At 38.8% G+C, this 20,744-nt stretch overlaps 1 protein-coding gene and 1 long non-coding RNA gene across 3 annotated transcripts; one reads left to right on the top strand and one right to left on the bottom strand.

Moving 5' to 3' along the window:
• Window positions 1–5,443: 5,443 nt before the first annotated feature.
• LOC113349870 lies at window positions 5,444–13,923 on the bottom strand. The gene is made up of 2 exons (XM_026593906.1): window positions 11,285–13,923; window positions 5,444–5,553 (listed from the first exon to the last, which is right to left on the bottom strand). The coding sequence occupies exons 1-2, from the start codon at window positions 11,885–11,887 to the stop codon at window positions 5,539–5,541; spliced, it is 618 nt and encodes a 205-aa protein (XP_026449691.1). The 5' UTR covers window positions 11,888–13,923; the 3' UTR covers window positions 5,444–5,538.
• Window positions 13,924–17,749: 3,826 nt separating this feature from the next.
• Window positions 17,750–20,289, top strand: LOC113349869. Of its 2 annotated transcripts, none has more exons than XR_003360442.1 (2): window positions 17,750–19,111; window positions 19,232–20,289. It is a non-coding gene; the product is annotated as an uncharacterized LOC113349869 (long non-coding RNA). The 2 variants fall into 2 exon arrangements; XR_003360441.1 differs by having other exon boundaries at window positions 19,196–20,289.
• The last annotated feature ends 455 nt before the right edge of the window (window positions 20,290–20,744 follow it).

The following is a 20,744-nucleotide window of genomic DNA, read 5'->3' as shown; positions in this document are numbered from 1 at the left end:
GATGCGAATAACGCCATCTTCTTTCTCCATAAAAGTGGGCATTAGATTACCTGGTTTAACAATTCTATTTTAGAGGATTGTCTCTTTATTCTAATGATGAGTTTGGATGTAGAATTTCAAAGGTGGAATTTATTTATCCATGGAATTTGGTGGAATTACGTTTCCTTCGGTATGTTTGGTTTCCCAAATCACTGGAATCAGATCTCCCACGAGAATCAGTTTTCCAGCAAATCCTCCATATGGAGTCCGACCAGTCCCCTTAAGATTTGCTGGAAAACTTATTAAGGGATTTATGGACCCACTTTTTTTAACTCTCAATCTCATATATATAACATTTTAAGATTCTGAGAGGAATACCAAACAGTATGTGGACTTTAAAACAAGATAATCCTAGGAATTTTAAATGAGTTTCCAAACACACGAGGGTTTATATGAATCCGGGAATTTGTAATCCCATGGAATTATAAATCCTTGAAATCGTAAATTCTGCAAACAAACACACGATAAGTGATTTTAGTTATGTTAAACTGAGTTTGTTAGTAGAAATTTTAGTTGTTGTACAGTATTAATCTGATATAATCTTTTTCTTTATAGTATATCTTCCTTACCTAGCAAAAAAGAAAAAAAGGTTTGTGGGTATGGCTGGGTGTAACATAAAGCAACCCAAAATAACGGGGCATTCATTTAGAGACTGATTTCAGACATTGGTACTAGTCTCACCTGAGGTTTTAAAAATGCTCATACACGGTGCCCGTGAGGGCCGATGTTTCGGTCTTTCTGAATAACAACATTAATGAGTCAATTTTCTGGTTACAGGGCATTGGTCTGGATGGGCGTATCACTATACCAGCACCACATGGCACAAGCTATTTGATGTAGCTATTTTTTAGAGAAAATCTCAGTAATATTGTGTATTCTGTCTAAAGGTCTTAAAATGGTTGAACTCGTTATAAAGGTTCAAGAGAATTTTGATAAAGTACCTCGTTTTTTTGAATACCCACTAAAAAATGCCACCGTCTTCTTAAAATTTGTTAAAGTACCCTCATGTTAGTTTTCCATCTAGTGTTAGTTAAGGCTAATTTATTTTACATACAGTATTTGCCCTTTTATTATTGCCACATTGATTTTATACATCATTTTTCAAGTTTGTCGAGTCCGGTTCAGGATCGTTACACTGTTTTCAGGTTCGTTACACCTTTTCCCAAAAAGGGTTCATTATTTCAAGTGTTTTGGGGGTTTTGGTTGGAAGAAAATCGACCTTCTAAAACATTTTTGTAGGTTCGTCGAGCCCGGTTCAGGATCGTGACAACGCTTTCAGGTTCGTCGAGCCCGGTTCAGGATCGTTACACCGTTTTCAAGATCGTCGGATCATTTACCCTCCCCACCAAGGAGATGTAGTTTAGGGGTAAATAGGACTTTTAGTTGGAAAGATAACTGCCACCTAACACTTAACTGTATGGAATTTTCCTTTTGAATAAAACGAGATACTTTAAAAAATTTCTAATAAACAGGGGCACTTTTTTAGTGTAATGTGAAAAGTATGGGTACTTTATCAAAAAGCCCAAGGTTCAACCATGTGCGTGTCAGGACCAGCCGAGTGAGTCATATTGTTTTTTACCACTTTAACCTCCCTGGTTGAGTTTGAAAGTTTGTAAACTAAAAATATCCCTCACCACTATATATTGATGAGATTTTATTTAAATCTAACAGGTGTTTGTAGGTGAAAACCGTTTCTGCTGATTTTGGTAATTTTGGGTGTGTGAATGAGAAACGAATCTAAACCCTAAACAATGCACTGCACGGGAGTACTTTTGATTCGAGAGATCAATCTGTACAATCCTTGCCTAAACCAAGAATGGTCGTTCCAGGCTTGCTTCGGTCACAAAGTGAAAAAGAAGGGTTGGTCTTAGGGAGGGAAGCGAAGAAAGTGTTGAGACCAGAATCGTTGATTCTGAAGGTGTGGTTGTTTATGACTTGTATCTGAAAGTAGAACTGGCTAGCAGAAAGTAAAGCTATCAGGTGATTTCTAGATACTGTATTGTTTCCGACCAAAACTTGTTGTTTGGTGAAAATAGGTGAAGCCTATTTATGCAAGTCATATTGAAACGTACCCTGGTCTCGTAGGAAGTGGAAACGATTGAGTGGTGGAAGAATAGAGAAACGTGTAACCGTCAGACATTATGCTTCCATGATGAATGAATTCGTTTACACCGTTACTTTTCACCACCACTAATTGTCCTGTTTCATGAAACTTTCTTGTAACGGGCGCATTGCACGTCGCACGCTGTAAACCGCCAGACCAATACCTTGATGAGCATCCCTCAGTTTGTGACATGTTTTGATGTCTCGAGTGTTTTCGTGGAAAACATGTAGCACTTTTCTACGTGTGGCAAGTCAAAGTCAAGGGACTTACCGCAGAAAAATAACATGTGATGCTATTAGTCTAGTTTTGGTTGGTCGCCTAAAACTTTCTACAGGCTTGTTAGTTCGATGGCGAACTCGGATGGCCGAGATTACATCTTATGAGGAAGGGTAGTCGTCGATTATGTCTACCTTCTGTTAGCGCCTGATGATGGCGCAGTGGTGTTTTGATGTGTGACAGTGGCAATATGGCATGGCTGGCGTGGCATGTGCATGCCAGTGGCACGGTGGTGCAAGTGGCGCCTAGGGTAGCCATGGCCACTAGATTTAGGCAGCTGGTCGCCTAAAACTTTCCACAAGCCTGTCAGTTCGGTGGCGAACTTGGATGGCTGAGATTGCATCTCATGAGGAAGGATGGCCATTGATTATGGCCATATCTCGTTGTATAGTAAAGTGGCGCCATTGACATAGTGGCACCTGGCGTAGCCATGACATAGCAGCATGCCAGTGGCGTAACCGTGGCGTTGTGGCGTGGCCACGCCTGTGGCGTTGTAGCATGTCCAAAACTAGGATTTGGTTCCGTGACCAAAGTTAGGGCTTGGTGGCATGGCCAAGGCTAGGGTTTGGCGCCTTGGCCAAAGTTAGGGCTTGACGGCGTGGCCAAGGCTAGGATTTGGCGCCGTGGCCAAAGTTAGGGCTTGGCGGCGTGTCCAAGGCTAGGATTTGGCGTCGTGGAAAAATTTAGGGCTTGGCGGCGTGGCCAAGGCTTGGTTTTGGCGTCATGACCAAAGTTAGGGCGTGGCGGTGTGGCCAAGGCTAGGATTTGACGCCGTGGCCAAATTTAGGGCTTGGCGACGTGGCCAAGGCTAGGTTTTGACGCGGTGCCAAAATTAGGGCTTGGCAACATGGCCAAGTCTAAATTGGCTCGTGGCATGTTACTGCGGCAGAGTGGCATGTTGGCTTGTTACTGCAGCAGAGTGGCATGTTGTTGTGGCAGGGCGCATTTGGCTTGCCAGTTAGTATGGTGCCACGACAGGGTGCGTTTGGCTTTTAATATATGGCGGCAAGTTTAGAGCGACTTGATTGGTCGAGAAAAGGGGTTGGCCAAACATAAGGCGCGGCCTCACCTCTAGTGCTTGTGGCGCATTTAAAGTGACCTGGTTGGTCGGTAGGAAGGAGAGGGGCCGTCCAAGCATGGGCGTGGATACATTTATGGTGTGAGTGTGACGGCTTTAGAGCAACCTGATTGGTCGATGGGAAATGGGACCGGCAAGTATGGGACTAGCCACAACTTATGTGCGTATGGCGAGTTAAAAGCGACCTGATTGGTCGAGGGAAATAGGGACGGTTTAGGATGGGGCGTGGCCAATGGCAAGTGGCGCCAGCTGGCCTAAGGCATGGCCACGCCTCCCTTTGCTGCTGCGGCTCCTTGTTTTGCTGATTCTGGGAAAGGTTTTGCACCTACTAATTCATCGGGGATTAATTTCCTAGTTTTCCGAGGCTTACTTTCGACAAGAAAGGTCTAGTGTATTGCGCAAGGCGCAAAAGTAATTGATTGAATCCTATGTGTTGACACAAAGTTCTTTAAGTTCATTGCTAGAGAGCAGCATGCTTTATGATTGAATACCTTATGCAATAACCTTATCCTTGATATTTGGAACTTCGTGCTACTCTGCTGCGAGTGAACACAAATTGTCATGCCATATCAACATTAAGGGTTCAGCCGGGAATATAACATAGAAAGCATTCAAAGAAACTTATATTAAGCGAATATAGGCAAGGCGGCGAAATTTGCAGAACATCTGGGATGGTTGCTACATGCGCCAGTCTGGATAAATTTCATGTAAATATATTAAATGGCTCAATAAATATGTCAGTGGAGAGGTTGACACTCATGGCTCCGTTTCCTTACAGAATGACGTCACATCAGATGCAAGGTTTTACAATTTTAACCCTAAGCTAAAAACCACCATCAACAACGGGATTATAAAAAGACATTCTAACGGGATGAACATAATGTGTAACACTTTTTTATTTATCCAACAACACAACTATACAACTGTTTACGCAAAAGATACTAAAAAACTCACTGCATACAGAGTGAACCATGTTGTAGCAAGTCCTAGTTTGGAAACGGTTCGTAGATGATATTTTCTCTTAACAATTTTAAACAGGTTTCATGCATGAATTGTTTTTGACGAAGCTCCATAAATTGCTAATGAGCACAGTTCACCTGCGAGAACAAAATCAAAATAAATTTTTACGCCAATAGACTAATCTACCCAATTTATTTTATGCGATATTTGTAGGAGGCTACCCAATTTCTTTTATGGGACAGTGTTATAAACATTACATGTTTATTTTTTTGTGCCATATACCTTAGTTGAGACTCATATACCTTTGTCTAGAAGGGAAATTTTTATGTCTGTTGTAGCTTATGTTCTTAAATTGAAGTTCATCCAACTCGGTAAGGTCTTCATTGTTATCCTATCTCCCAAATAACACTCTTCAAGACAATGTTACAACACTGTCCAATGACACTCGGTAAGGTCTTCAATGTTTATTGTTCTTAAAGGAATGTTACCGTCATAAGGCATAATTATCAATATGATATGAAGTCCAAGATAAAGACTATGAAATTTGATCTTCTTATGTACATCCCTACTAAGTAGACACTGTCTATGTAAGCAATGAAAAATGATTGTTAATTAAGTACTGCAACCTATTAATCCAAATTAATGATAATTACTCTATGTGGAACAATCAACTTATCAATACTGGTAAAAATATGTAGCAAACATGAAACCAAAGAAATACAAAATTCTAAGACAAGGCAAAAAAAAAAACCTATACCATTGCAATAAAGAAGTCTGGCAAGGGCTTGATCATGTACTGAGGAACAAATTTTACATCTACCGGCAAACTTCAGAATAATACCACCTCCATTTTTGGAAAAGAGATACTTTCATTTTTTTCATTTTAATCTAAAAATAGGACAAATTGAAAAAATGAAAGTAACACTTTTCCAGAAACAGAGGGAGTATGTATCTTACGGAAAATGAGATTTGAATACCTACTTTCTGCTGGTTCCTCGAACACCCCCTGAAATCATCAGATTTCAATGTCACTCCCAACGAAAGCATGAGAAAACCCAAGCCAACAGTGAAAAAGATCTGTTTATGGCCACGTAACCTGCATTAGGACCAAGGGTGAATTTAATGTTTGTAGAAAGGGGCATCGGCGGCAAATCATAGCATAAATTTTCTCTTTGGTAAGTAGTGGAAAAAACGAAGCTTTGCATCAATATGGATTCTTAGCAGTAAAATATGAAGGAATCCATTTTGTTATACAACGTACCGGATATCTGTTACAACATTTGGCTAACAATACATGGATATCTTCATTCACAAATAGAGCCTAACTTAGTCCATAGGAAGATGACATGCTTAAACACTACTAAAAAAAATGATTAAATTAAGTCCAGCCACAGTTACAAAGCAAAACTCACTAAATATGAGTAAAAAGAGTTAAAAGGGAAGACTTACAGTTCGATACATGAAGCTATCCAATTCATCAACAGGTGAGATTTAACATACTCATTCTGTTTGTTGGAACTTGGAAGGAAACGTGTGACAAAAAGTCAGTAACTTGGTGTACACATCAAGTATCTTCTTTATTTAGAACACTTCTGTATATAGAACAGTTTCTGTATTTAGTTTTTCTTTCGTGTATTACAATGTAACTGATCACAATAAATAAGAACCAGTTCTTACTCTTCTACACAACGAGAAGAGGATAAATCGCCAGTGCCCATAATTTCTCATGGTATAGCAGAGCAGATACGATCTTAAGTTTTTCTTTTAATTCATTATTCATATTTTTATTCCCAGTCAAGTTCTAGTTTTATCAACATGGTTGGAACACCACTACCATTGCCATCAAAGTCTTCAAACTTAGGAGGAGTTAAGCTTGATGAAAATCGCTCAAGCTTAGATCCTTTTGATGTACCAGCGTTGGACAATCCGTCAATTGTGCTTTATTCCCCTATATTGACAGGTGATAATTATCCTACTTGGTCAAGAGGCATTTCTATGGCTTTGTGAGCCAAGAACAAATATGGTTTTGTTGATGGTACAATCGTTAAACCAGGAGCCGAGGATGATAAAATCCCTTCTTGGATTCGTGCAAATAATTTGGTTTGTATTTGGATTGCTAATTCTTGTGAAGCTGAAATAAAACGCAGCATCGGTTGGATAGAAAATGCTAGGGATATTTGGGTCGATCTCGAAGATCGATTTTCTGAAACAAATATTCCTAGAATGTTTGATCTAAAACGTCACATCTCTACTCTAAAACAAGAGGATTTCAGTATCACTTCTTACTACACCAAGCTTAAAAGCTTATGGGATGAAGTCGGTGGTGCTCTTACATCAGTTGAACCTTTTTTTTTTGGTCAATACAACAAAGAATATATATATATATATATATATATATAAAGAGAAGATTACAGCAAGAAACTTCAACTCACATATCGAGGCAGAGTTAAAAATTAAAAAAATAGTTGTTCTTATGCAAAGATGAGCATAAAACAGAACTACAGCAACCCCACTTGTTATCCCTAGAGAAAGGCTTAATGCCTATTTACTACATTCCCCCATCTTCTAAGAAGGTCTTGATAATGCAAACCTCTGAATTCTGCATTTGGACCAGTCCAATATAATAGAGTTGCTTTGACTCCCTCAACGATCTTTTTTTCCAACTTTTCTCGTCGTTCGAAAATCCTCTTGTTTCTTTCTTTTCAAATGACCCAACACACAGCAAAAGGAAGAAGCTTCCAAAGTATACGACCCCTTTCAGTCATCCCTTGTATGTGTTGTCCTAGGAACATATGTTTTATATCCTTGCACATAACCCAATCTCTCCCATAGTCCAACATAAAAGCCATCCATATTTTATGTGTATAGTTGCAGTACAAGAAAAGGTGATTGATCGACTCTATTTCTTCTTTGCACATGACGCACTTGTTCTCTAAACCGTCTCTAATTCTTCTATGTGTAAGGTTATATAGAGTCAAAAGCGAATTATGATGTAATAACCACACGAAAAAGGATACATTTGTCGGGATTAGAGGAACCCAAATCTTGTTGCTGGGGAAAGTGGGACTGTTGTTTAGACTTGTAATGGCATTATAACAAGAGCGAACAGTAAATATTCCGTCATTTTCCCGTTTACATCTTCTAGAGTCTTGTTCTGTATTAAGAGTAACACCAGTTAGTTGTTGACAGAGAATAGTAGTTTCTTGTATTTTTGAATCGGTGAGCCTTATCCTTGGATCAATGTCCCAAGCACCGTCTTTATAGAATTCAACTACACATCCCTGTTTCTTCCTAGAAATTTCATATAGCTCTGGGAATTTCAAATAAAAAGGTGTATCCCCATTCCAAACATCCAACCAGAATTTGACTCTAGTTCCACTTGCAACTGTATACGCAATTCCTTGCGAAAATATATCCAATCTATTAGTAATACCCCTCCACAAACTGGTGCCATATGTTTGTTTTACCGGCTTTGCGTCCCATTCATTGTCTTGCACCCCATGCTTATCACCAAGAATTTTCCTCCACGTCATTGGTTTCGGTAGAAAAGCGCCATAACCATTTACATAGGAGAGAGTCGTTCATCTCCCTAATGCTCTTAATTCCCAGTCCTCCATGTTCTCTATCCTTGCAGATAGTCTTCCATGCAACCAAGGATGTCTTGTTTTTCCCATCTTTAGTCCCCCATAAGAAAACCCGCATTTTTTTCTCTATCTTCTTAGATACATCCGGAGGAATAGAGAATGCAGACATAAGATAGATATCCAAAGAACACAAGACACTCTTAATTAATACAACTCTTCCTCCATAAGACAGATAAATCTTTCTCCACCCAGCCAATCTCTTGTCGATCGATTCCAACACCGGATCCCAAATCTTCTTGCACCTATAGTTAGCCCCAGCTGACATTCCTAAGTACTTGAAAGGAATCTCTTCATAAGTGAACCCCAAAGACGATTGCACAGTATGACTATGCTGAAAATCCCCCACACCAATAGATTTACTTTTAGACATATTAATTCTTAGGCCAGTAGACATATCAAAACACATCAGTAAGCCTTTAATATTGTGGATGTATTCTTCTTTGTCAGCGGAGAACAATATTGTGTCGTCTGCAAAAAGAAAATGTGAAACTGTAGAAACTTCCTTGGTAACTATCAACCCTTTAATTGCACCACTTGTTTCCGCTTTAGAAAGCATCCTGTAGAAGCCCTCCATTACTATAGTGAAAAGAAAAGGAGATAAAGGATTGACTTGTCGTAACCCTCTAGTACTCTTGAATTTTTCCCCGGCGCTCCCATTAACCAAGACCACGAAATGAGCATGTGAAATGCACGATAAGATCCACTTTCTCCACATGAAGCCAAACCCCATTTTACGCAACACCCATGTTAGAAAACCCCAATTGACTTTGTCATAAGCCTTCTCAACATCTAGTTTAAAGATCCAACCGGGATCCTTGAAACGTCTATTGGAATCAATACATTCGTTAGCCATAAGGATACTATCAGTAATCTGTCCCCCTTGTATGAAAGCACTATGCGAAGAAGAAATCAGTTGGGGAAGCACCTGTTTCAACCTAGAAGAAAGAGTTTTAGCAATAATCTTATATGACGTGTTAATCAAGCTGATCGGTCTAAAATCTTTCACTTCTTCAACGCAATCCTTTTTCGGTATTAGAGCAACCAAAGTGTTGTTGATTCTCCAATCTAAGGATCCCGTCATTTCGAAATGCTTGACCACGGCCATGAAGTCAGGTCCGACCACATCCCAGTAAGCCTTGAAAAACTCGACAGTATATCCGTCAGGACCGGGGGTCCTGTTCGCCTCCATAGACTTAATAGTAGACCTTACTTCTTCCTCCGTTATTGGTCTTTCAAGCCCCACCCTTTCTTCTTCCGAAATACATGAAAAATCAATATTCAGTAATTTTGGTCTATCTTCGAAAGACTCACAGTACAAGTCCTTATAAAAATCATCAATATGATCATGTATAATCTTTGGATCCTCTTGTATCTCCCAGCAGACCTTCTAACAACTAATGTAATTCGACTTTCTCCTATGGTTAACTATTTTGTGAAAGTATTTAGTGTTGTTGTCGCCTTCTTCCACCCATTTGTCCTTGTTTTTCTGTCTAAGTCTAATTTCTTCAAGTCTTGCCCATCTCTTATATTCAAGCTTGAGATCAACCTTCTTTTTAGATTCTTCCATAGTTGCACAGTTCCTTTCCTCTTTGAAGTTTATCTCTTTGATCTCCTCGAGCAGTCCTCCCATTTTAGCATTAGTACTACCAAAAGTCTCCCAATTCCAAGTCTTCAGTTTCTGCTTGAGCCACTGAAGCTTCTTCCAAAGGACATATCCAGGGTTCCCCTTTACCTAGAATTCATTCCACCAACCAGTAATCATGTCCTTGAGAGATGGGTCCTCAAGCCAAATATGTTCGAACTTGTAGAAGGAGGGTCCGAACCTTAGCTCTTGTATGCTCAGAAGTATTGGAGTGTGATCAAATACCGGCCTGGGTTTAGCCGATTGAATTGTATCTGGAAATAACTCCTCCCAACGACTATTAATTAAAAACCTATCAAGTCGACAGAAAATAGGGTAGACCTGTCCATTTTTCCAAGTGTATACAGCACCACACAATGGGAGATCAATCAAATTCCAATCCATGATAAACTTAGTGAAATTTCTCATACCTCTATTGATGGTGCAATCCATATTCTTCTCTTCTGTAAACAAGATGGTGTTGAAATCCCCTCCTATGCATCCAGGAAAGTCCCAAAGCCCCACGATATCACCAAGTTCCCTCCACAAGATTTGTCTGTCCTTCCTATTATTCGGTGCATATACCCCCACAGAGTACCAAATCTGACCAGTTCTTCTCGATTTTAACAAGAAAGCTAAGGAGTAGACGTCGTCATGCCTATCCAGAAGTTCAAATTCCTCACCCCTCCACATGATGCATAAACCTCCACTAGCTCCAATGGATGGTTGATAGGCTAATTCCACCCCTGCTCGATTCCATAGATTTCTGCTTATAGTACTGTTAATAACAGGAATTTTTGTTTCTTGAAGAATCACCATGTTGACATTCCACCTGTTCAAAACATCACTAATGACCGCTTGTTTGGTCGGGTCACGAATGCCCTGTACGTTCCATGATAGGATTTGAGCATTCATGGGTAACCCTTCTTTCCCCCAGCTGAAATTCTTCTCCCTTCCTTGGTTCAAGTTGGTTCCGAGTTAACTAGATTAACTGCTAACCTATGCTTGTCCCTAATAAGCTTGTCAATAGGGGTCCTAGGAGATGAGGTAGGTGTGATTTATTTCTTGCAGACCTCTTCCTCACTTGAATTCCCTTCCTCTAAGCCTGTAATATCCTCTATAAAAACATCCCCACCATTCTGTAGCATAAGAATTCGAGCATCCTCTAGGCTCTCATCGTTAATACCCTCATTAAGCACTAATTTTTCTTTGCTCTTCTTAACTCTGGCTTCTAAATTTCTCCTCTGGTTGGTTAAATGGTGTAGGATAATTGAATCAATTTCTTTTTCTTTATCCTTGATAGGTTGCCCAAAAAGAACATACATTGTGGAGAAGGAAAAAAGCAATTGTTCCCTCACTTTCTTGGATTCTGCATCCAAATCAAAATTACCCATTTCTAAAATTGAACTTCCTTCACCCACTGGGATAGAATCAACAGTTTGTTGGTCCTGATTGTCATAAGCAGACAAGAAGGAATTGTTGTTGTGTGTTGGTGATTGAGGTTCAATTCTATCTAACGGAGTGATTGAGAGAGGAGAATTCAAATCATTATAAACAATTACCTGTGATTCTTCGGATGTTTGACCCTCATGACTTATCAGTCCTCTTTGTTTCTCAAAAGGGTATAGAATAGATTCAGTACGACAATATTGGCTAGGATCTGTTGATAGATTCGATTGAGAGAGGAAAGACCTAAAACCTTCGTTGAAAACCACCCTTCTTTGTTCTTGTAACCCTTGGCCAGTAGTGTTGACTTGAACGATGGAGTTTTGTTGTTTTTCAACCACAGCACCGACCATTGGTTGAGGCAAGATTTGAGACGTGTCTGAACTTGTGGTAGCCACTAGAAGTTTGGGTCTCCACTCTTCGGTTTGTTGTTTATTTTGGGTGATGATATTCCCAGTGGGCCATGAAGTTGGTAATACCCTACCTTTATCTCTCCGCATAGGCCCAGCGAGTGCGTGAGGTTGAGACGACTCGGAAGAAACTATATTTTCTTTCTGTATGTTGTTGTACTTCTTTTTATTTTTCTTCTTTATCTTTTTCGCTTTTGTAACGGTTGAAAAGTCTTCACCACCGTACTTCCCCATGTGATGTTTGACTTGGATGGAGGACTGAACTTGAAGGTGTTGCTGAGACGTCTTTGTCATCTGACCCCTATCCATGTTCTTGTCCTTACCATGATCACGGACACGAGATATGTTGAGGGTCTCCGTCTATCTCTCCGATCACCTCTCTGTTCACCTCTCCTTTGAAATTCTAGCTTAGAATTCTTATCATTATGCTCCACCTCCTTGAAGAAAATGACTTTGATGCCAATCTTGTACACTATACCTTCCTCTGTAACTTCAACCATTCTAGGAACTTGTGGATTATTTTAGGAGCACTCAACTAGCACTTTATAACAAGATAAGTCTGTGAAATTCTCCGATTGTTCGGAGACCTCCATGATCTTACCCCAAGGTTCCATTATAGCTTCTGTTGTTTCAAGTGACCACAAGTGAAAAGGTAAACCTTCCATCGTCATCCAAAACTTTCGGCCTTGAGTTTGGAGATTGAGCTTGTTAGCCGATGGCCACCAGATTTGAAGATGGATTGTTCCTCCAAGGAAGGGGACATGTTGTTGTTCAAGCATCATCTTTCGAAGAACAAGTTCTCTAACCCATAAAATGCCCTTGTTGTTAGAAAATGGTCTGATTACAAGACCATTCTCCAAATGGAAAATCGCTGACAGTCTATCCTCCACCATCTTCCAATCAGCTGGATTGGGAGCGACCGTACATACAATTGCATCCTTCCATCTACCCAAATCCCTTTATCTGTTCTTATATGTGATATTAGCCCCCCTAAGAGATGATAGTGGAGTGAATGGAAGGTTATTAAATTTATCTTGTCGTCGATCATGGCTTGCATTATCTAGCCGTTTCTGATAAGGTTATTGATCTTAGGCCAGGCCTCCCTTCTCACTTCGGACTCATAAAGGGAGGAGAATTTATATCCAAAAAACCGTCCCCTGTTATCTGAAGTACTACGATTCAATTCCAAAGAGGCCTGAAAATCGTACCATCCTCTGCCGTTTCTTCCTTCTGGGATGATAATATGATGTGGTTTCTCATTTCTATTTCCGGTGAACCAGTCCACGCCCAAATATCTTCCTTGATGGTTGCGATGGTAGATAACCAAAATTGATCCCCTCCCGAAATTCTCCCTCCAGTGAGTAGTTTTCAGGTTGTCATCTCTAGCTTCCTTAAGAACTTGAATAAGCCAATCCAAACCGGAGATAGATACAATGATTGAGTTAGTAAAACCATTAGATCTTTCAATAATTTTGGTGGTTGGTGGATTGTCCTTCTCATAAGTAATAAATTCGAAAGATTTGCTTTGAATGGCAGTGATCCTACGAACCATTACAACAGCATTAAGAGAGCAAAGAAGGTGCTTACAACCAAGAACAAAACAGAGTTAGGATGCAAAAGAAAACCACTTGGAGAAGATTATCACCCCTAACCCGATCTTGAAATCCAGGTAAGAGTTACGGCCAGCATTGCAGCCTCCATGAACTTAAGATTCAGGGAGTTAAACGTTGCCGGAGAAAAGGAAGGAGAAAAAACAGTTCTCACTATCTTTCTGAAACGGAACAACAATATTTGTTAATAAGATTCAGGGAGTTAATAATAATTTGCGGTAATGGAAAACAAGTTCTTGATCAATTAAACATAGATAAACTATGGAGTTTTTATAAGTCCTTCATGATCGATTTGCTGCGGTTCGGAGTAATATACTTCTCATGTCTCCTTTTCCAACACTTGCAAAGATTTATTCCCTTGTTCGTCAAGAACAACAACAACAATATATCAACAATGCAGCTGTACCGCAAGTCGATAGCGCTGCACTTTCAACTGATTTGAGTCTCGACCTCCACCACGCAACAACTACAACGGACCAAACATTAAGAAGCCACGCCCTTCTTGTGAACATTGTGGAAAGATAGGTCATACTAAGGATCGATGCTACCAGATTGTTGGTTATCCAAAGAAGCAAAGGGATGAATCAAATGGGTTTGTGGCGAATTCTTTTTCAACTTCTTTAAATGGCTATCTGGCTAGCTCTTCTTCCAGTGTTGCACCCCAATTAACTGCTGAACAGTATAATCAACTCATGGCATTACTTTAATCAGGACCTACTCCACCAACTTCCAATTTAGCAGGTATATCGTCTTTACCTAATATTCTTTGGATTATAGATACGAGTGCATCTAACCATATTTGTCGTTCACTGGGATGTTTTTCTTCTTATACTAAAGCACCACCGTATACATCTATTCAACTTCCAAATGGAAGTCGCATAAAGGCTCTCCATGTTGGGACTGTCAATTTTTCTCCCACTCTAAAATTCACCAATGTTCTGCTCGTTCCTACATGAAAATTTAACCTATTATATGTAGGGCGATTCGTTCGTTCTAAACGTCGTTATTCTGTTACTTTTACCTCTAACCACTGCTACTTTCAGGACCTACAAACGAAGAAGCTGATTGGTCAGGGTGATTATCATAATGGTCTCTATTATCTGCATTCAACTAGCGCTCTTTCTGTTTCGCTTCCGCAAAATTTTCATCTTTGGCATTGGCGGTTAGGACATCCGTCCTCACCTATTAGAGTTTTTATCTAAGCAATTTTCTTTTATTCATTCGCATATAGGTAACTGTGGTATATGTCCACAGGCCAAACAATCTAGATTGAAGTTTCCTTCCAATAGTAGTTCTAGTTCTAGGAATTTTGAATTAATCCATTAGTGAACCAAGTATTACAAGGTATCGTTATTTTCTTTCTATTGTTGACGATAATTCACGTTGCACTTGGATATTTTTAATGAAGGTTAAGTCTGAAACATTTAAATTTTTGCAATATTTCCTTGTCTATGTTTGCACTCAATTTAATCATTCTGTTAATACACTCTCTTATGGATCTGGAGATATTTTCTTACCACAAATTCAAAAGATACGTTTCGACAATGGAACTGAATTTCTGTCCAAATCTACGCAAGATTTATTTCTTAAATTTGGAATTATTCATCAACGAAGTTGTGTAGCTACACCTTAACAAAATGGAGTAGTAGAACGCAAGTATCCTCACCTTCTTAATGTTGCTCGTGCTTTGCGATTCCATTTAAATTTACCACTTAAATTTTGGGGTGATTTGTGCTGACCGCCACCTTCTTGATAAATAGTTTACCTACCTTATTATTGGGATATAAATCACCTCATGAAATTTTACTTATGTGCCCTCCGAATTTTAATCTCTACATGTTTTTGGTTGTTTATGTTTCACTAAGAACACAAACATTAAGCATAAGTTCGACGCTAGAGCTCGTGCCGGTATTTTTATTGGATATGATCAAAAGGGATATCGCATATATGATATTGATTCAAAAACAATATATGTGTCTGGGGACGTTGTATTTCATATGTTTCAATTATCAACATTTCCATTTGTTAACCTCAATAAATACAGTACACACAACGAAAATAATGATGCTCAAAATGAGCAAATTGTGATAGTGCATCAACCTACACAAACCAATATACGTCAAAAACAATTTGAAAATATTGTGGTGAATCAACCCACATCCCATCTACCAACTGATAGCAATCCACCTACTAACTTATTGGAAGATCATTATTCCAATAATGACAAATGACAATACCATGTCAGAAAGTTCTGAACAAGACTTAGAGAGCTTTACCAATTAAAATATCCATATTTCTGACCAAGACTTGGAAAATCATCTTGGTTTAAATCGGAAAATGATAAAGCTACCGGACATCAAATCCCCACTGAGACAAAGTCTTTTGGGGCCCAAACCCAGCCCTCCTGCCGTCTCTGTGGGCCCCAGGGGCTGTGTGAGATTTCTCGGTAGAGAAACGTCGGTCACTGTATCGTTACTCGTTTAGATATGTCAAATACTGTGTCGTCAGAAAGTACACAGTCCATTCCATCTGCATCTTGGCATGAGGTCGATACCAATCCGCATACAATGGACAGACCACAACGAGTACATAATCCTCCTTCATACTTAAAGGATTATGAGTGTAATCAAATTTTTACTCCCTCACGTACAGAACTTTTATATCCTTTGGCTCATTATTTAAAATTTGAGCAATTCTCTCATGATCATAAAGCTTTTTTTTCAAATATTATTACCAAAATGAACCCCGCACCTTTCAAGAAGCTATGCAATCTCTGGAATGGAAAAATTCCATGGTCGTAGAAGTTACTGCCTTGAAAGCGAATGATACGTGGACTGAGGTGCGTCGTCTCCATAATAAATCTGTTATCGGGTGTAAATGGGTGTACCGTATTAAATATAGATCTGACGGTACCATTGAGCGTTATAAAGATCGCTTGGTTGCAAAAGGTTACACTCAACTTGAAGGAGTCGATTACCACGATACTTTTGTACAAATTGCAAAACTTTTAACTGTTCCTATGTTATTATCTATTGCCTCCATCAAAGGTTGGTCTCTTCACCAATTTGATGTGAATAATGCCTTTCTTCAAGGCAATTTAAATGAAGAAATTTTTACGGAGTTAACTCCCGGTTTTAAACGACAGGGGGAGAATCTTATGTGTCGTTTAAATAAATCTATTTACGAACTTAAACAAGCTTCTCGTCAGTGGTTTGCAAAGTTTTCGATCACTCTCATTTCTGAAGGTTTTAAACAATCTTTAGCAGATTATTCTCTATTTCACTATCATAAAGGTTCCATCTCTATATATATTTTAGTATATGTAGATCATATTATTATGACATGAAATGATCCTAAGTTGGTTCAACACTTCAAATGAGTTCTTGAAAAGAAATTCTCAATCAAAGACTTATGTAAGTTACAATATTTTTTTGGGAATTGAGGTTTCTCAGTCGCCGAAAGGCATATTTTTATGTCAAAGAAAATATACTTTGGATATCCTCCAAGATGCATTTATGACAGGATCACGCCCATTATCATTTATTATGGAGCAAAATACAAAACTAATGCCAACAGATGGTAAGCTTCTGGATGATCCTTCGTCTAATTGGACGACTGCTATACTTAACGGTCACTAGACCTGACATAGTATATGCAGTAAATTTCCTTTGTCAATTTATGCAGAAGCCCACAACTACGCACATGGATGCTGCAAATCGTGTTTTATGATATCTAAAGGGTTCTATTGGTAAAGGAATTCTTTTGTCATCATATATTAACTTAATCTTAACTGGGTGTACAGATTCTGATTGGGTTGGTTGCCCAAAAACTCGTCGATCAACCACAGGGTATATTACCATGACGGGAAACAACCCTATATCTTCGAAAAGTAAGAAACAAGTTATTGTAGCTCAATCGTCCGCGGAGGCTGAATATCGAGCTTGAGCTAATCTCGCCAGTGAGATTCAATGGCTCACTTATCTCATGCAAGATTTCCGAATCAAGGTTTATGAACCAGTGATAGTACACTGTGATAATCAAGCTGCAATTCACATTGCAAATAATCCAATCTTTCACGAACGAACAAAAAACATTGAAATAGATTGTCACTTTGTGCATGAACGAATCATGTCAGGATTAATATATCCAACTTATGTAAGATCTCATGATCAATCAGCGGACGTCTTCAACAAGGCTTGGTGGGAGAACATCATCATCGTATAATCAGCAAGTTGGGCGTACGCGACATCTCTGATACGGCTCTAACTTGAGGGGGAGTGTTGGAACTTGGAAGGAAACGTGTGACAAAAATTCAGTAACTTGGTGTACACATTAAGTATCTTCTTTATTTAGAACACTTCTATACATTGAACAGTTTCTGTATTTAGTTTTTCTTTCGTGTATTACTATGTAACTGATTGCTATAAATAAGACAAGTTCTTACTCTTCTACACAACGAGAAGAGGATAAATCGCATGTGCCCATAATCTCTCACTGTTGTACTACTGTAAAGTAAGAAGATAGATAACTAGTATGAATGCATGGTGGTCATTGGTTTCAGGAAAAAGAAAGAAATTACAGTGAAAAAATATGAATCATTTTAATAGACTTGGAGTTGTTTTCAGGTCTCAGAAGCATATTATCAACCAGGTTAGCTATATACTTATAATTAACAACATAAAATTTCCAAAGTTTCTTCTTCGAATGTGGACCAAGCCATTTATATCATCTCGAAGAAGGAATAAATCTTTCAAAGTTTCAAACCAAAGCGGTTATTTGAGATACTCTTGAACATAAATTCTAGATATAACAAATTCATCGTATAATACAGCCTCCACAACGGTGACCCAATTTAGAACAAATCAATGTTTAAGATTCTACCTCACTGTATTCAAATTTTGTTTTCATCATAATTAGATTTAAATTTGTCCTAGTTCTTTTATTAAATCCTACTAGTATTGATTCCCGAATCTATTCAGCCTGAGCATGCCTATTTCTGCTATAACAGTTAGCTAGGGAGAAGCTTAATTTTGTTCCATTGGATAGTCAAGAACAATTCTTCTTAAATTCAGTAGAATATTGGGTACGTGTGTGTGTTGATTGTTTGCTGCACCACTGTGTGCTTAATATTGCTTCGGTCAGCTCCTCCTCTCGATGTTACTTTGGTACAGTTCTCATAGTAGTGGTATGTGAGTGAGTTGGTTTGTGTGCGTAATGATGAAACTGAGGATGATGCTCTGGGATTGAATTTGGTGATGGTACTGGTATGCAGATTAGAGTTCTCTTTGTTGAGTTTGTATACACTCGGTATGCACCCTAGTATTCAGTTTGCATATGTGTTCAGTATGCGACCTATTTTTCTTCTATCTTTTATGCTTCTTGAATAATTCAGTTGAAGTTCAACTTCAATGGTGCTTTTGTACTTTTATTTTGTATGTGAATGAATAATCAAAACTGTTATGGCCTTCCGGAGAATAATCAAAGGTTAATAATACAGTTGAAGACCAGTCATGTTGGAATACAACCTAGAAATTTTTTTTCAATAAGTTGCTTTAGCTATTGTGTGAATTGAATGAGACAAGGTAAAGCTGAGAGGGAAGATTGCATAAGTGCTAATAATGCTGAGATAGTGGAGATGGTAAATGTGATAAGACTTCTTGTTAATTGCTTTTCTTATGCATGATATACGAGTTTTGCTGAAGATTTCTGGCATACGTGTGCGAATTTGGTTCAGATTCTTATTTTAACAACTGCTGCTGGTGCTGCTACAGAGATTTATTTAGTTTGTAAGCTGCTGCTAGAACTTGTGCACTATACAATCTGGTTGTTACAAAGTGTTAAATCCGTGCTTCCTAGTTCTACTATCTCTATAGCTACAACGTTCAGCTGCAGTCAAGTTCTTCATCTTAAATTCCTGCTCCAGGTACTTCAACTTCCATTCTTTTACAGCATCAACTACTTCGACTACATCTCCAGTAGTTATTATTTGTCTACAACTTTGATATAGGTGCTTGGAAATGCATACCTACAAGTTTTATTGCAGATTTTTGTTGCTGTTATACTGCGTATTTGACGCGAACAACTAGTCCAATGCAGTCAGACTTGGTTTGCAATTTCACTTCTGTCTACTAAAATTACTACTGCAACAACTCATGGTTATATTACACTGCAAGTTTTCCGACTCGGCAAGTGTCATTGTGATTGCCTATATACTGCAGCATATTATATATCTCATTATGGTTTTTACAACGAGTTCAAGCTATTCCCTCTTTGTTTTGGTTTGCTAATGGTACTGGGAATGAGCTTGTTGTTACTGTTGTTACCACTCTGCACCAAGGTTCTTCATTCTGATATCTAAGAAGTTTCAGTTGCTTTTGGTTGGTGCTGGAATGTGCCGGAATGTTCTCCTTAAGAGTTCGAGTTGTCTGATGGGGTGCTAATGATAGTGGACATGGCTTTGCTTCTTTTTCTGTTTTGCTAGTGGTCGACTACAGCTACATAGTTGCTTACTACAGCTCTTAATGGTTTATTTTCTCAACATGAATTCCATTCAGGTATGAGTTCAGGTCCTCCGTCTACTACATGGTTTATTTTTGTTCTCAAATCTACTAGAATCTTCTCCCTGTGCTTACTGCACATGCATATTAAACCTGCATCAACTTTTCCTTTTGTACATTGTGCTTCTACAACTACTTGTCCTGTTCTGAACTGCTTCAAGAACTGCCTCCAACTGCAACCACTTCCTACTAGGCTGTCTGCATTTCTTATTCACCATTGTTGCTGCTGTTGTGTTTGTACTTATGCCAGTGAAGTCTTTTTCTGCAGCAACATAGTTTTCCTGTTTCTGCACAAGTTGAGAGAGTCTGTATTCAATCGCGAGTTGTCTTTCAACCGACATGCGATTGAGGGTGGGTATTGGCATAAGTTGAGAGAGTCTGTGTATGTGTGGTGCAATCATGTGAGCTGAGAGATTTGTAAACGAGTGAACAACACGTGAGTGTCTTTAATAGAATTGAGTCGAGAGAGGAAGAGCTATATAAACTCTTCTCTTGTGTATGTAATAAACATCTTTCTTTATATCAATTCATTGATCAAACCGTACTGCAGAGATGTAGATTCATAAATCTATCAATCAATATATATATATAGTAGAGAGGAATCTTTTTAGTTTACAAACTCTCTATCGACCTACGGTTTCCATTTTTACTGTGAGTGGGGGAAGGATGAAGGAAATTGATCTAGGAAAATACCCAAACTCAAAATAAAATCTACCCTAACCTAACCTAACTATTGTTGCTAACTCAACCAGGGATGTTGAAGTGGTAAAAAACAATATAACTCACTCGGGTGGTCCTGATACACACATGGTTGAACCTTTACAACAAGTTAAACTATTTTAGGACCTTTAGAGCAAGTCTTATGGTAGAATCCAAACTATTCCAAGTGTGGAAAGTGGCTTCCAAGTTGGGATCTTCCACAGAAAATCCAAGCAAGGTTCAACGGTTTCGTGGAATCCATCTGAACGCCAATAAGAATAGCGTTAAACGCAATTAAGA

The sequence above is a fragment of the Papaver somniferum genome, chromosome 2 (genome assembly GCF_003573695.1).
Source record: "Papaver somniferum cultivar HN1 chromosome 2, ASM357369v1, whole genome shotgun sequence".
Classification (NCBI taxonomy): Eukaryota; Viridiplantae; Streptophyta; class Magnoliopsida; order Ranunculales; family Papaveraceae; genus Papaver; species Papaver somniferum.
Note: the sequence above shows the minus strand (reverse complement) of the source record. Positions and strands in the feature narration are given on the sequence as shown.